The 15,461-nt window shown below is 35.0% G+C and overlaps 1 protein-coding gene across 1 annotated transcript; it reads right to left on the bottom strand.

Moving 5' to 3' along the window:
- Nucleotides 1-715: 715 nt before the first annotated feature.
- Nucleotides 716-13,238, bottom strand: LOC100616785 (serine palmitoyltransferase small subunit A-like). Its single transcript, XM_003339508.4, has 2 exons — nucleotides 13,009-13,238; nucleotides 716-1,119 (listed from the first exon to the last, which is right to left on the bottom strand). The coding sequence occupies exons 1-2, from the start codon at nucleotides 13,118-13,120 to the stop codon at nucleotides 977-979; spliced, it is 255 nt and encodes an 84-aa protein (XP_003339556.1). The 5' UTR covers nucleotides 13,121-13,238; the 3' UTR covers nucleotides 716-976.
- Nucleotides 13,239-15,461: the final 2,223 nt, after the last annotated feature.

The following is a 15,461-nucleotide window of genomic DNA, read 5'->3' as shown; positions in this document are numbered from 1 at the left end:
GCTCTGATCCTTTCTCAACCTTTCTTGACATCATTTCAAATAGAATGTTCTCTTTTTGAGTGACAGCTCAGCAGTCTCAGCTATTGCATCTCTGTTGCAGGCTTTTCCATTTTCTTATTTCCACGCCATCACAGTGGATAGCATTCTTTCCCATGTCCCTTAGAATTGTCTTAAATCATTGCATTGCTATTAGTAGTATAGTCAATTACATTTGATTGTCCCACAATGTTTCAATTACTGTGTATAATGTTCTCCTGGTTCTGGTTATTTCACTCCACATTAGTTCATCCTACTCATCATTTCTTATGGCATGATGATATTCTATCAACATCGTATGCCACAACTTCAGTGATTCCACAACTGATGGGCATCCCCTCAATTTCCATTTCTTTACTGACACAAAAAGAGCTTGCTATAAATATTTTGGTAGACGTAAGACCTTTTCCTTTTCCTTTAATCTCATAGCAGTAGTATGTCTGGGTCAGGAGATGAGGGACCTCCACTCTAGGACATAAATGTTCATATAAATCTTCCCAGGTTTTTCTGAAAATATCCTTCTTGTCATTTCTTATACCACAATAGTCTAACATATGCTAAAACTTGTTCAGCTATTCCCCAGCTGATGGGTAGTCCCTCAGATTTTTAATTCTGATGAGCCTTCATCATAGAAAAATTATATTTTGGAAAAAAATTTAAAACACATAAAACATGCATATAAAATGCAAAATATTGTTTTATTAAGTTTGTAAAGCTCCTTGAATTATAGTTTAATGAATTATTTATTTGGAGGACAATTTGGTGCCACACCAAAACCACAATGTTAAAATAGACAAATATACATAGAGGAGAAAACCTGAATAATGAATACTGGGATTGCTTCCTAGTTCTATTAATATGGAATTTAGTCATTATAGTTATAATGTATGTTTGAAATTTGTGAAAGTCTAATTACATCATGGAAAGTTGCTTCTTCCCTTCAATGGATCTCTGGTCTTTCTTCTTGAGTACATTGTGGCCATTGTACAATTTCAAAGTAGTATAATATTGCTATGACATGTTGAGGCATGAAGATATATCCAATGTATAATGCCATTCCAACAATGGAAACCAACATGGAATCTGAGTAGTAATTAAGGAAAATTATTAGGTTGTTCTTGTCCAAAAATTTAACAAAGATAATTTAAAATATATTATAAAAATGTATAGTCTAAAAGTAAATTTAAAAATTTCAAAATGAGGAATGTTTTCTTTCCAAACTCTTGTTTCACAATAAAATAATTATATGACAAAGTATCAAAAAACAAAAAGGGAAGTAAATTTAAAGTTTATATACAAAAAAATAGACATCTTAATAATTCCATTTTGCTTCAATTTTCAATCTTTTCAATACATCTCATGTCTATTGTTATAAGTCAACAAAACTATTAATACCTCTGCCTCCAAAGAACTAAAGATGGATAACACACTGAACTGTGTGGTTCACAATATAAATTCTGACCAACTAAAAGTCCCAAGAAAAAGGGGAGTAAAGGATAAATTGTAATATAGGAAGAAAAGATGGGTTAGTCACATAGCATTAATAGGAGGATAGCAAATAGCCAGAATCAGAGTCTCTCAAGAGAAAACTAGGAAGTTCTCCAACACATGAATGAGAATTACAAGGTATGAATAGTTTTGATCTGCATTGTCACTGAATTAATGAGATTAAAGATATAACTCTGAATAACATTCTCAAATAAAAACCATTTATCTGACCTAAATGATAGCTATATATTTTATACTTATTCCTCAATCATGCCCTGACAATATTAGCTAAATATAAACAGTATGTCAGATTACAAAAGAGAGTCATGCTTTACATCAATAACAATAACTCCAGGTTCTTATTTTCCATAGAGTTTTATTAATAATCACTAAAGATAAAGAAAGCAGATTAAAGCCTAATCTAACCTAACTGACCACCACCTGGCTCTCAGCCAGGCTCCCCAGCTACGTTCTAGGAAACAGAGAGAAGGGGAGGTGCCACACCACACACTTTTATCCTTTGTCCCCCTATGCAGGTGCCTTGACATCCATTCACACAGCATAAGTGTGCAAATGGGATGCTGGGTAAGATGAGCTGGTTCGAATGAGCCTTGGGAAGTGAATTCTATCTACACACAAGATTAGATCACTATGAACAAAGCCTCACCACTGTTTATCTTAATAAGCTATTATATGTAAATGGAAAATCATGGAGGTGAAAAGAAGTCAAAAGTTACTGCTAAGAACAATCTATCTTAGCTTCACGATTCCTGCTAATTTTAGTATTCCTCATTCGTACTATCTGTTCCAGTTCCTCTCTTGGGTTTCTTCATGTAAGGCAATGACTTCCACCAGGCAGCAATGCCTGGCTCAATCACTCAGGCTCCATGCATGGGAGGGCAGGTGAGCAAAATACTTCCAACAAATATGAAATTCCATAGTTTTTACAAAAGATTTTTACACCTCAGATGATTATAAACATATTCTTGAGGGAGAAAAATGGAATTAGAACATATAACCTGGAAACTTTAAAAAGGTTTATCAGGAAACTTTTATTCAACTATCTAAATTCTGGGGCCTAGGATAGACTCTCAGGAGATATAGGTCATGAAGACTAGCTAGCAATATTTTAAAAATTATTATAGAAAGGTAGGAGTATACTTTTTTGAGTCATGCTGTTTTTTCTCCTATGATAGAGTCCTTTGCCCTATCCTCAGTTCTTATAAAACTATACACATATTACACAAATAATTTATACTCCTTCCCAAGATTAGAGATAACATGATAATTGGTAACTTCCAGTGACAAATGACTAAATTTGGGACCCTAAGCTCAAATTTTAATTGAGTAATTTAATTCAGAGGTGGAAACAAGATGGAGGAGAGCCATGGAAAGCTTGAATTTCTCTGAGAATCCTTTCTCACCAACCTTAAAATAATGATTCAAAATGAATACTGGAATGACAGAAAACAAATGAGGGGACAACAAAAAAATTTTGCCAATTTTTTTTTTTTGGAGAAAACAACTTGTAAGTTAGGTAGAGAGGGTCTGTTTCATTGGGGTGAGAAGGGAGGGTAGTCTGCAGCAAGGCTACTCAGCCCACAGTATGGCTGCATCAAGGAGTGCTGTTGTAAGCCAACAGTAAGCTCCAAACCCCAACCCTACTGCTTCAAGTTCTGAACCTGGGTCCAAGCCAACCTTTAGAAACAAGGCCTAAGCCAACAACAAAGTACCCCACACTCACCCCTTAAAGTTCCAAGCCTGAGTGTAAGACAGTTAACAATGCATTTTGCCTGTGCAAACCTATAGAGAGTGAGGCTCTGAGCTCCTGCCCAATCCCTAGAACCTCAGTGTAAGGCAGTCCAAAATGCTCTTGCCCAGAGCTCCTGCCCAAGTTCAAGGTGAGATCCTGAAACCCAGCACAAGGTAGCTCACAGTGCTCTGAGCCCTGCAAGCCATCAGCAGGCCCTGGGGGAAACTGAATCATCATTGGGAGGTGGCTTTCAGAGCTCCAAGTCCAATACCACCTTGGAAAAACTGAAACTTGCAGAAACTCAGAACTAGAGCAAGGAAAATTTGGAGTTTAAGAGAGTACCCCCTCTACCCTGGGAACAGATCCTACCTTTAAGAAAAGCCAATAAGAATGCTGGAAACATGAGTAAACATTAAAAAATAAAACTTTACCCTAGAGAATTTTTGTGGAGATGAAGAACAAGGCACAAACTCAGAAGGATAAAGCAAAACCAAAGAAGCTACATGTAAAACTTCAAAGAAAAATGTGAATTGTTCTCAGGCTCTGGAAAACTTCAAAAATGATTTCAAGTATCAAATGAGAAATAAATAGGAAAGAGAAATGAAAGTGATGAAAGAGAATAATTCCTTTAAAAAGCAGAATTGGCCAAATGGAAAGAAGTTTCAAAAGACCACTCAGGAAAATCACACTTTAAAAATTAGATTTGGGCAAGTAGAAACTAATGACTTCATGAGACATCAAGAAAAAAAATCAAACAAAAATCAAAAGAATGAAAAAATAGTAGAAAATGTGAAATAATTCACCGGGGAAAAACTCAACTGACCTGGAAAACAGATCCAGGGGAGACAATTTAAGAACTGTTGAAATATTTGAAAGGCCTGATTTCTCCCTCACCCCAAAAGCCTAGACCTCATATTACAAGAGTTTATCAAAGAAAACTACCCTGATATTCTGATACCCTGGTAAAGTAAAATAGAAAATTAAAGAATCCATTGGTCACCTCTTAAAATGAATTCCCAAATGAGAATTCCTAGGAATATCATAGCCAAAATTAAGATCTCCCAGTCCAAGGGAAAAAAAAAACCATTGCAAGCTGACAGAAATAAACAATTCAAATATCATGGAGCCATAGACAGAATTACACAGAATTTAGCAGCTTCTACATTAAAGGATCAAAAGGCTTGAAATATGATGATATTTCAGAAGACAAAGGAACTAGGTTTACAACAAAGAATTACACCAATCCAGCAAAACTATATATTTTTTTTCAGGGAGAAAAAATGGTCATTTATAAAACAGAAGATTTCCAAGCATTCTTGATGAAAAGACCAGACCTAAACAGAGAATTTAATGTTCAAATACAATACAGACAAGAAGCATAAAAAGGTAAACAAGAAAGAGAAAATTTAAGGGATTCAATTGAAATCAAACTGTCTATATTCATGGAAAAATATCTGTAACTCTTAAAATTTAGATCATTAAGAGAACAGTTAGAAGGAGTATATATAGATGGTGTATAAGTTGATTAGAATGACATGATATCCCCCCCCCCAAATCAAGGGATTAAAAAGAAGATTGTAGTAAGAGAAAAGGGAAGAGAATTGTCACAGAGAAGGAATATTATATAATAACAATACAAACCATACTCATTAGAATCCTATCTTATCCTATAGAGAAGTAGAAAGGGAATAAGACAAGGGCATAATTAAAAGCAAAACACTTGTGAGGAAAGTCAAAATAAAAAAGAGAAAGAGCACAGGGCAAAAAGGGAAAAATAATATGGAGGGGAATACACAGTATCATAACTGTGAATGGGATGAAAGCCTCCTTAAAAAGAAATGAACAGTAGAGTGGATCAAAAACCAGAATCCTGAGATATGCTTGCATGAGATATGCTTACATGATTACAATATGTTTACAATAAACACATTTGAAGCAGGGAGACACACACAGTTTAAAATGAAAAGGTTGGAAGAAAATCTATTATGCTTCAGTTGAAGTAAAAAAAACAAACAAGAAGTACTAATCATGATTTCAGATATAGCTAAAGCAAAAATAGATATAATTAAAAGGAAATTACAAGGAAATACATGTAAAACCCAGGGGGATTGCTTGTTGGCTCCAGGATTAGGGAGGGAAAGAACATGAATCATATAACCATGGAAAAATATTCTATATTCATTAACTAGTTAATTACATTTTTTTTAAAAAGAAAAAGGGAATATCTTGATAAAAGGGACAATAGATAATGAAGTAATATCAATACTAAACACATACACACCAAATGGCATAGCTTCCAGATTATAAAAGAAGAAATTAAATGAGCTACAGTAGGAAATAAGCAATAAAACTGTATTAGTGGGACCTCAACTTTCCCCTCTCAGAAATGGATAAATGCAATAAAAAAATAAACAGAGAAGATAAGGATGTGAATGAAATCTTAGAAATTTTAGATTTATCAGATTTTGGGAGAAAAATTGAATAGGAATAGAAAGGAATATACCTTCTTTTTAGCAGTACATGGCAGCTACACAAAAATTGTCTATGTTTTAGGGCATAAAAGCTTTACCACCAAACACAGAAAAGCAGAAATAATATGCATTCTCCTCAGATCATGATGCAATAAAAATTATAACCAATAAGTGTTCATTAGGAACAACCTTTTAAATTGGAACTAATCCTAAAAAAGGGGGGTGGGTGGGATAGAGAAGAATTCAATAATTTCCTTGGGGAGAATGATAATGAGGAGACAATATATCAAAATTTATGAGATACAGACAAAGCAGTACTTAGGGGGAAATTTATGTCTTTAAATGCTTACATCAATAAAAGAGAGAAAACTCAGATCAATAAATTGGGCATGTACCTAAAAAAACTAGAAAAAGGACAAATTACAAATCCCTAATTAAAGATCAAATAGGAACTCCTAACATTCAAATGAGAAATTAATTGTAGATAAGAAAACCATTAAACTAATAAATAAGAGTAGTAGTCAGTTTTATAAAAAATAAATAAAATAGTCCATTGATTAATTTAATTAAAAAATGAAAGAAGAAAAATCAAATTACCAGCATCAAAAATGAAAAGGGTGAATGCACCACCAATGAGATGCAAATTACAGTAATCATTAGGAGCTATTTTGCCTAATTATATGCCAATAAATCTGCAAATAAAATTGAAATTATTGAATATTTACAAAAACATAAATTGCTAAGATTAACAAAAGAGGAAATAGAATACTTGAATAATCCATCTCAAAAAAAAAAACAAGTCAATGAAATCCTTAAGGAAAAAATACCCAGAGCCAGATGGATTCATAAATGAATTCTATGACATACTTAAATAACAATTAATTCTAATACTATATGAAATATTTGGGAAAATAGGTAAAGAAGGAATCCTACAAAATTTCTTTTATAACAAAATATGGTGCCAAGAAGAGAAAAAACAGAAAACTATAGCTTATTTTCTTTAATGAACACAGTTACAAAAATTTTAAATAAAATACTAATAAGGAGACTAAAGCAATATATTACAAGGATCATTCATCAGGACCAGGTAGGATTTATACCAGGAATCCAGGATTGGTTTAATATTAGGAAAACAATGAGCATAATTGACCATATCAATAATAAAACTAATAGAAATGACATGATTATATCAATAGATGTAAAAAATGCCTTTGACAAAATACAATGCCCATTCCTATTAAAAACACTAGGAAGCATAAAAATAAATGGATATTTCCTTAAAATGTTAAGTAGTATATATCTTAAACTATCAACAAATATCATGTGCAAGGGGAATAAGCTAGATACTTTCCTAATGTAAAAATTAAAATTAGATCTCAAATAATAGAAATATTATATTTTAAGGAATTTTATTAAGTTTTCATTAGAAATAAAGGAATATAGAGGATACAAAATAAAAACCACGTGGCCATGGCTGGTTAGCCATTTTCAAAATCCCTACCTTACCACCATCACCACTGATTGCTGCATCATGCTAAAGAGGGCGTGGGAGGAGTTACAACCATTTAAATACCAACAACGTGATCTTGCCAATGTGGAGATGCAGGAAGTATTAGGGAATTTGGGGAAATACTAAGAACTTCTGGGGAATGAAGTCAAAGGTTCAAAATCTTCATTTATACACTAACAGGAAAAAAGGTTGCCCATTTTCATCACTATTATCTAATAATGTACTAGAAATGCTAGCTTCAACAATAAAAGAAAAAGGAATTGAAGAATAGAGGAGGCAATAAGGATTTGCAGATGATATGATGGTATACTTAGTGTGAACTTGGAAACTACTCCACCCTAATTAGACATACTTGAAGGGAAGATAAAGTTGTAAACTTCTGATTGAACAATGAAGGTACTTAACTCATACCTTATAGTGAAGCTAAAACTTAAGCTAAGTCTATTTTTATATCTAATACAAAAAGGTGTTAAGTACCTATAAAGGTTAAATTAATCACAAAAAGGTCAAGTAACTCACAAAAGGTAAGCTTAACAAAGAAGTGTGAAGTACCTCAGAAGATATAATCTAACCAGAGAAGGGAAGCGTATCAAAGAAGGTGAGAACTAAAGAATAGGCAGTCCTGGAAAAAGTGTCTACTATGATTGGTAGACATGAAAATTTAGGGGAGGTGACATAAGAGAAAATTTCTTTAAAAGGAGGCTAAAAAAGTCAGTTTAGGCAACTGAATTAAATTCAGTTTGGAGTGCAATTGTATTTGGAATTCAGTTCAGTCAGGACTGGAACTCAACCTGGAGGATCCCCCTTAGACAGCTTACTGGAGACTGTCTCGTGGTAAGTGATAAGACTGACTCCCTTTCACTTGGGCTCAGGGAGGCCACTTTGGCCAAGGTCTTTAACTACTGCCTGGCTCAGCCTGAGCTAGAGCAGTTTAAATTAATTCTTTCTCTCTCTCTCTCCTTTCCTTAATTCCTTCTCTCTATATTAATTAAAATCACCATATTTTCCAGCTGACTTGGGTATTTTATTATTTGGAAATTATCCCTGGCAACCAATTATTTAGATTTTAAGTCACAACGCTAAAATTATTCTTACATTAGAGAATCCTTGGCAAAGTTGCAGGATACAAAACTAACTCATATATATCATTAGCATTTTTATATATTACCAACAAAGTCCAGTAGCAAGGGATAGAAAGAGAAATTTCATTAAAAATAACTCTACCCAACATAAAATACCTGAGAATCTACTTGGCAAGACAAACACAGGAATTATATGAATAAAACTACAAAAATAAAGTCAGATCTAAACAATTGAAAAAATATTAATTGCTCATGGGTAAGGTGAGCTAATATAACAAAAATGTCGATTCTACCTAAATTAATTTACTTAATGCCATACCAATCAAATTATCAAAAATTATTTTATAGAACTAGAAAAAAATATCAAAATTCATCTGGAAGAACAAAAGATCAAGAATATCAAGGGAATTTTAAAAAAAATGTGAAGGAGGGTGGCCTGGCAGAACTAGATCTTAAAATATTCTATAAAGTACAAATCATAAAAAAAATCTGGTAGTCACTTAGAAATATAATGGTGGAACAGTATAATAGATGGGATACAGAGTATTCAGGGGTAAATGATCTTAGCCCTAAGATCTCAGCTTTTGGGTTAAGAATTCACTATTTGACAAAAACTGCTAGGAAAACTGGAAAACAGTATAGCAGAAACTAGGTATAGATACCCTATACCCTATACCAAGACAAGGTCAAAATGGATATATGATTTAGACATAAAGGGTGATACCATAAGCAAATTAGGGGAGCATAGAATAGTTTACCTGTCAGATTTATGGAGAAGGGAAGAATATAGAAGTTATTGAAAGAAAACATTACAAGATGTAAAATGAAAATGTTGAATATATTACATTTAAAAGTTTTTGTACAAACAAAACCAATTTAACCAACATCAGAAGGGAAACAACAAACTGGGAAATTTTTCTTGCAGCAAATTTTTTAGATAAAGATCTAATTTCTCAAATATGTATACAACTAAGTTAAATTTATAAGAATACAAATCATTCCCCAACTGACAAATGGTCAAAGGATATGAACAAGAAATTTTCAGAGGAGGGGGCAGCTGGGTAGCTCAGTGAATTGAGAGCTAGCCCTAGAGACGGGAGGTCCTAGGTTAAAATCTGGCCTCAGACACTTCCCAGCTGTGTGACCCTGGGCAAGTCACTTGACCCCCATTGCCTACCCTTACCACTCTTCTGCCTTGGAGCCAATACACAGTATTGACTCCAAGATGGAAGGTAAGGGTTTAAAAAAAAAAAAGAAATTTTCAGAGGAAGAAATCAAAGCCATCATCATATAAAAATGTTTCAAATCAGTCTTGACTAGAGAAATACAAATTAAAACAACTCTGAGGTACCACCTCACACCTATCAGATTGGCTAGTATGACTATAAAGGGGGAGTAGCTAGGTAGCTCAGTGAACTGAGAACCATGCCTAAAGATGGGACCTTCTGGGTTCAAATCTGTCCTCAGACACTTCCGAGCTATATTTCCTCAGGCAAGTCAATTCCCTAGCCCTTACCACTCTTCAGTCTTGGATACAATACACAAAATTGGTGCTAAGACAGAAGGTATGTTTTTTTTTTTAATTAAAAAATATGGCATAAGGGAAAATGATAAAATTTGGAGAAGTGACAAAATTTAGAAACTAATGCATTGTTGGTAGAGCTTTGAACTGATCCAATAATTCTGGAACTATGGATCTAATTTGGAACTATGCCCAAAGGGTAATAAAACTGTTCATACCCTTTGATCCTATAATATCAGTATTAGATCTTTATTCCAAAGAGATTTTTAAAAAGTGGAAAGTACTCACTTGTAAAAAATATTTATAATGGCTCTTTTTTGGGGGGAAGCAAAGAATTAGAAATAGAAGGATGTCCATCAGTTGGGGAATGGTTGAAGAAATTGTGGTACATGTTGGTGATGGAATAATACTATCATGCTATAAGAAATGATCAACAGGATGATTTCAGAAAATCTGGAAAGACCTTCATGAACTAATGCAGAGTGAAATAATCAGAAGCAGGAGATCATTGTAGAAAGTAATAGCAATACTGTGGAATGATCAACAAAATTTGACAGGAAGCATCAATTCTGGGTGGCTACAAATCAAGTTCAACCACTAAAGCACTTTACATACATTGTTACATTATCTTTTTGTGTCACATGATTTTTGTTTTTGGGTACACTTATATTTCATAGATATACAGACAATGCTAAACTAGATGATATACTCGCTCTGAACCTAAGAGGCTTACAATGTAGCATGCAACACTGAGGAGTTAAATGATTTGCTCAAAATCATACAGCTATCAGTCACAGATCTGGTTAAAAAAACAATACAGATTTTATGAATTATTAGTCAGGTTTTTTATTCACTATACCAGTTGCCTCTCCTGCAAATATTAAAAATTAGTCAATTAAGTGTCAATAGGATATTATCATACTTAGAAGTCAACTTTAATAGAATACTTGTCTTCAAAATAGTTGACAATCAGTAAAGAACCTAATGAAACAATAGCATAAATGTGAAGACAAATCTATAAAATCATTTCTATATATTATTACAATAAAGCAACAACAGAAGAAATAGATACAAAATGCATAAAATACAAGGAGTTAACCAATAAGACACATTCAAGATTTAAAATAAAACATTATTCATAGGAATAAAGATTTGAATAAAATTTGAATTTTTTCCAGTAGTATTTTTCAGATTTCTGAGCAGAACAGTGACATGGCTTGATTTTTGATTTAAGGTTATTTTGGAAGTTGTGTAAAGGATAGGGAAGAAGGGAACAAATTTTTAATTTGAAATCTACTATATTATGAATTCTAATGGGTCACAAAGCTCTGATGTAGTTTCTAAACACTTATTCAAAAAAATCTGATTACAAAAGCATCTTATAAAAGTAAATATTTGTTGAAAACTATCAACCAGTGATGGAATTCATATCTGCAGCAGCAGTGTTGATATTTCCCTCATGTAATTGGAGGAATAACTATACAAATGCATTCTACAAATTAGTCACTGAAGTATTTGCTAATGGAATAGTGCTGGGGCATATATAATTTTAAATTTGCTTCTCTGAATTTCAAATAATAACACTCTGAAACTTCAAAGTATTTAAAAATATATTTTTTAAGTATTTTAGAGGCAGCTAGGTGGCTTAGTGGATAGAAAGCCAGGTCTAGAGAAAGGAGGTCATGGGTTCAAATTTGACTTCAGACAATTCTTACCTGTGCAATCCTGGGCAAGCCACTTAACCTCAGTTGACTAGCCCATACCACTCTTCTGCCTTGGAACCAAGAGGTAGTATCCATTTTAAGACAGAAGGTAAGGGTTAAAAAAACCCCAACAAAAACAAAAAAACTAAACTACAATATCATCATGTAACTCACAAAGAGTGAGGTAGGAATTCCTTAGGTAGGAATTTGAAAAGCACCTTCACCTTCCACTTTCTAATTAGAGATTGCTACATTACACTTCAAACCATTATTAGCCAAGTACCAGACTAAATTGACCAATCTCTAAAATTTCTCAGAGGATACCTAAAGTATTTAAGAGTCCAGTTAATGAGAAGGGTAAACAGAAAGACCTAAAAATAAGTTAGTGATACTCTCTTTAAGGTTGATTTGGCATCAACTAATTTTTTAAAAACATCCTATCAGTATACATTTAAAAAAATAAATTCAGATAAATATTTTATATTCAGTGGTAACAAAATTGCTTCCGTACTTTACTATATTTTTTACACGGTCCTTTTAAAAACTAAGCTACCTCCAGAAAAAGAGAAAAACAACACATTGAAAACATCAATGGTACATAGGGTACAATGGTACATACGCCATATTTTTCTACTATGACAGGACCCAAAATAATTTACTGTGTAGAGAAATCAAGAAAATAAATACCATCATTCGTCATAATATTTCCTCTGGACAATGAACAAAACTGTACACGATACATTTTTGTTACTCGTTGCTAATTCTTTTTAACCCAAATATAATGAATTCCTTTGCTAATGATATACAAGTAGCATATACTGTATAGTTCAGCGTTAATGAATAAAATCTGGAATTTAAAACTGATGCACCGAAAAGATAAATTTAAACTGTTTTTCTTAGATTAAATATTATGAAAATTGGAAAAAGGCTGATAGAATGGATTTAAAAGGTGCCTCTACAAGTAGCACACACACAAATCACAAATCTCTGCCTCATTCTCACATACCAAGCCAGAAAGCAGGGTACTCTCAACTCAATCATACAAATCTAAGCTCCTCACAGCTTCTTCAGCGTGCATCTTCACTTGCTGGAACACTTTTCCTTGGCTACCCTCCCCAATCTCAACTCTATCTACCACTACAGACACACACATAAGCACACAAGAGCGCGCGCCCCCCACAACCCCCAGGGCTCTCCTTTTCACTTGATAATACCAGTCAAGTCTTTCCCACGCACTTACAGACCACACTCGCTCTCTAGTCTAGGTTTCTACCAGAGTATCAGGAGTTCTCTCTGCTATTCGCCACTCGAAAATTGGCCCCGTTAGGATCTACAGTTCAGGCCACTGTTACCTCCTTCCCCATTCCAAGCTGGCTTTTATTTCGTGCCCACCCATCTCCCAGTCCTTCACTACCCACCCCCACAACCAATCAAGCAGGATACGGAAGACGGTCCTCTCCCAGGGTTCCAGAATACAGATCGAGGTGAGTATCAGATACTGGTAATAGAGCCAGGACAACTGCTGCCAGGCCTTTCCGAGGGTCATCCCAGCCATCTGAACCTCTATCAGTAGTTGTGTCTTCCAGAAACCTCCTTTTTAGTCTACACCCAGTTCCAGCAAAACCTGCTATCAGCTCTTTGTACTAGCTAAGATTCTTCGCAAGTTTTGCCCTGCCTCGCGATCTACGCGTCTTCTGATTGGGTAGGCGGCTTGAAGGGGCTCGGTCGCACGGCTCGCCCCGCCCCAGAAGCGAAAACTTTTTATAACCATGAAGTTTAGGAGAGTCCAGGAAAAGAGACCTACTTTAATATAAAAACGAAAATCAAAAGATTGGGAAAATGAACCAAAATGAAAGAACCCAGGATCTCTGCAACAACTTGGAATAAAGGAAGTAAATTTCCCGAGAAGACTGTCAGAAGATGATTCCTGAAGGTGGGGTTTGTTGGCTATGGGGACAAATTGCCCAAATGCAAAGAAGCCTGATCTTTAATCAACGTTATCAATTGCTATTGTACTAATTTCTTCTGTTTTTATCTATTACTTAAGTCTTTGGCTTCGATTTCTATCACTCCTACACTGCCTGTGGTCTCAGGGACTGAAGCCACTCACCTGTGCTCTGCCTGTCAGTTAGGAGAATCAGTTGCCTCTGCAAGCCCTTCAGATCTCTGGCTGCTGCTAGGACCAGGCATTCACTGAGGATATGCCCTAATGATCCTGGTGCCCATAGCCACTCTCTCTTTCTCCTTTGATAGACAGCCCTATGCCCCTTATCAGCCTTGAAGAAATTACAGAAGCTCTTTTCCCCTTTTAAGTTAGGAGGAAGATGATATGGGAGCACAGGGTCCCCTGAATTACATAAGGAATTTTCCAATCTTGCACCCCTGCAGTGTTGATTGAAGAAAACTGGTCCTAGAGTAACTGAAGAGATGGCTGAATAAACAAAGGATTCTCTGCCTCTTGTTTTAGATGCATTTACATTCCACCTTTAAGGTATAAAAATCCTGGACACTTTGAGGAGGCAGACCTTGACCCGCAAATGCTTTCTGGCCATTCAGCTCAATACATTTCTCTGTTTTTAAAGGTAACCATCAGAGTCTATTCATTCTTTGATAGAGAGTACCTTCCTAACCCAGGTTAATATCAAACTCTCCCACAACAGAGTAATTCTTATAAGTGATTAAATGTTACTTAATTAAATTTCTTCTTACAAGTGCTAATCGAACAGTCCAAGTTCCTTTTCTTATAAACTGCTTCTATGTGGGAGAATGAGAGCAATTCAGGGTATAACCAATACATGTTTTTGTTTCTTGGAGCCACGGAGCCATAGTGCAGTCCTGAAAAGGACTTGGCAAGCCTTCATATTGTAGGTTTTTGGCCTCCCTAAGCACCCAAATAAAGGGAAAGAGTAGAAGTTAAAAAAAGGTAAGCAGAGACAAATTTTTAGGAACGTTGTGTAGTATCTTTTAGACTGAGCTAAATGGAAAATTCATTTTATACAATGGATATAGCTGTGTTGTGGGAGAGTGAGTTTGTGGTGAGAGAGAGAATGCTGGTTCTCACCGAAAGAATTGCATCTCAGACCTATTCATCTGGAGGCATGAAAGTGTTTATTCAAGGATGTTACAGATGGTGTGGCCAGGGTGATAAAAAAAAAAAAGCCCATGGTAGTGGAATGGCTCTTGCAGCAATGGAATGGCTGGAGCTGGGATAGAATTGCAGTAGCTGCAAGGGACACAGGTTGGGAGATTTATTGATGGTGGGGGGTGGGGTGGGGAATGCCTTCCTCCCATACTTAGGAATTTTCTACTTTTCCTCAAATTATTCCTTCTCTGGACATTCCAGAAGATGGTCCAGGCTGAAAAGTGGAGAAGGGGCATGAAAAGAGGAATGGGGGCATGGTAGGGCTTGGGGTTTCCCTGATCATAAAGATCTTCCCTTAATTGTAAAGATTCCCCATGTGAATTTGTGATTCTCATTCCCATATCCTTCATCTGTCGGACCCTTCAAGATAGTCCTGCCCTCCCTTCCCCACTCCCCACTCCCCTAGACTTGGAAGATCAGGCAGGGAAAGCACAATGTTGGAATTTATATTCTAATTAGCAGTATCTGCCAATAAAAAGCTCTCAAAGCACCATTTAAAGAGGAATCCAGAGCATTTCCAAGATTTACCATTTAAAGCACCATTAAAATAAAACAAACAAACAAAAAAAAAAACAACCTTACTTTTTGTCTTAGAATTCCTATTGTATCACCCATTCCTATTAAAAACACTAGAAAGCATAGGAATAGAAGGGTCGTTCCTAAAAATAATAAACAGTATATATCTAAAACCATCAGCTAATATCATCTGCAATGGGGATAAACTAGATGCATTCCCAATAAGATCAGGAGTGAA

The sequence above is a fragment of the Monodelphis domestica genome, chromosome 1, assembly GCF_027887165.1.
Source record: "Monodelphis domestica isolate mMonDom1 chromosome 1, mMonDom1.pri, whole genome shotgun sequence".
In the NCBI taxonomy this organism is placed as follows: Eukaryota; Metazoa; Chordata; class Mammalia; order Didelphimorphia; family Didelphidae; genus Monodelphis; species Monodelphis domestica.
The sequence above is the reverse complement of the archived record's forward strand: the minus strand, read 5'-3'. Positions and strand labels throughout refer to the sequence as shown.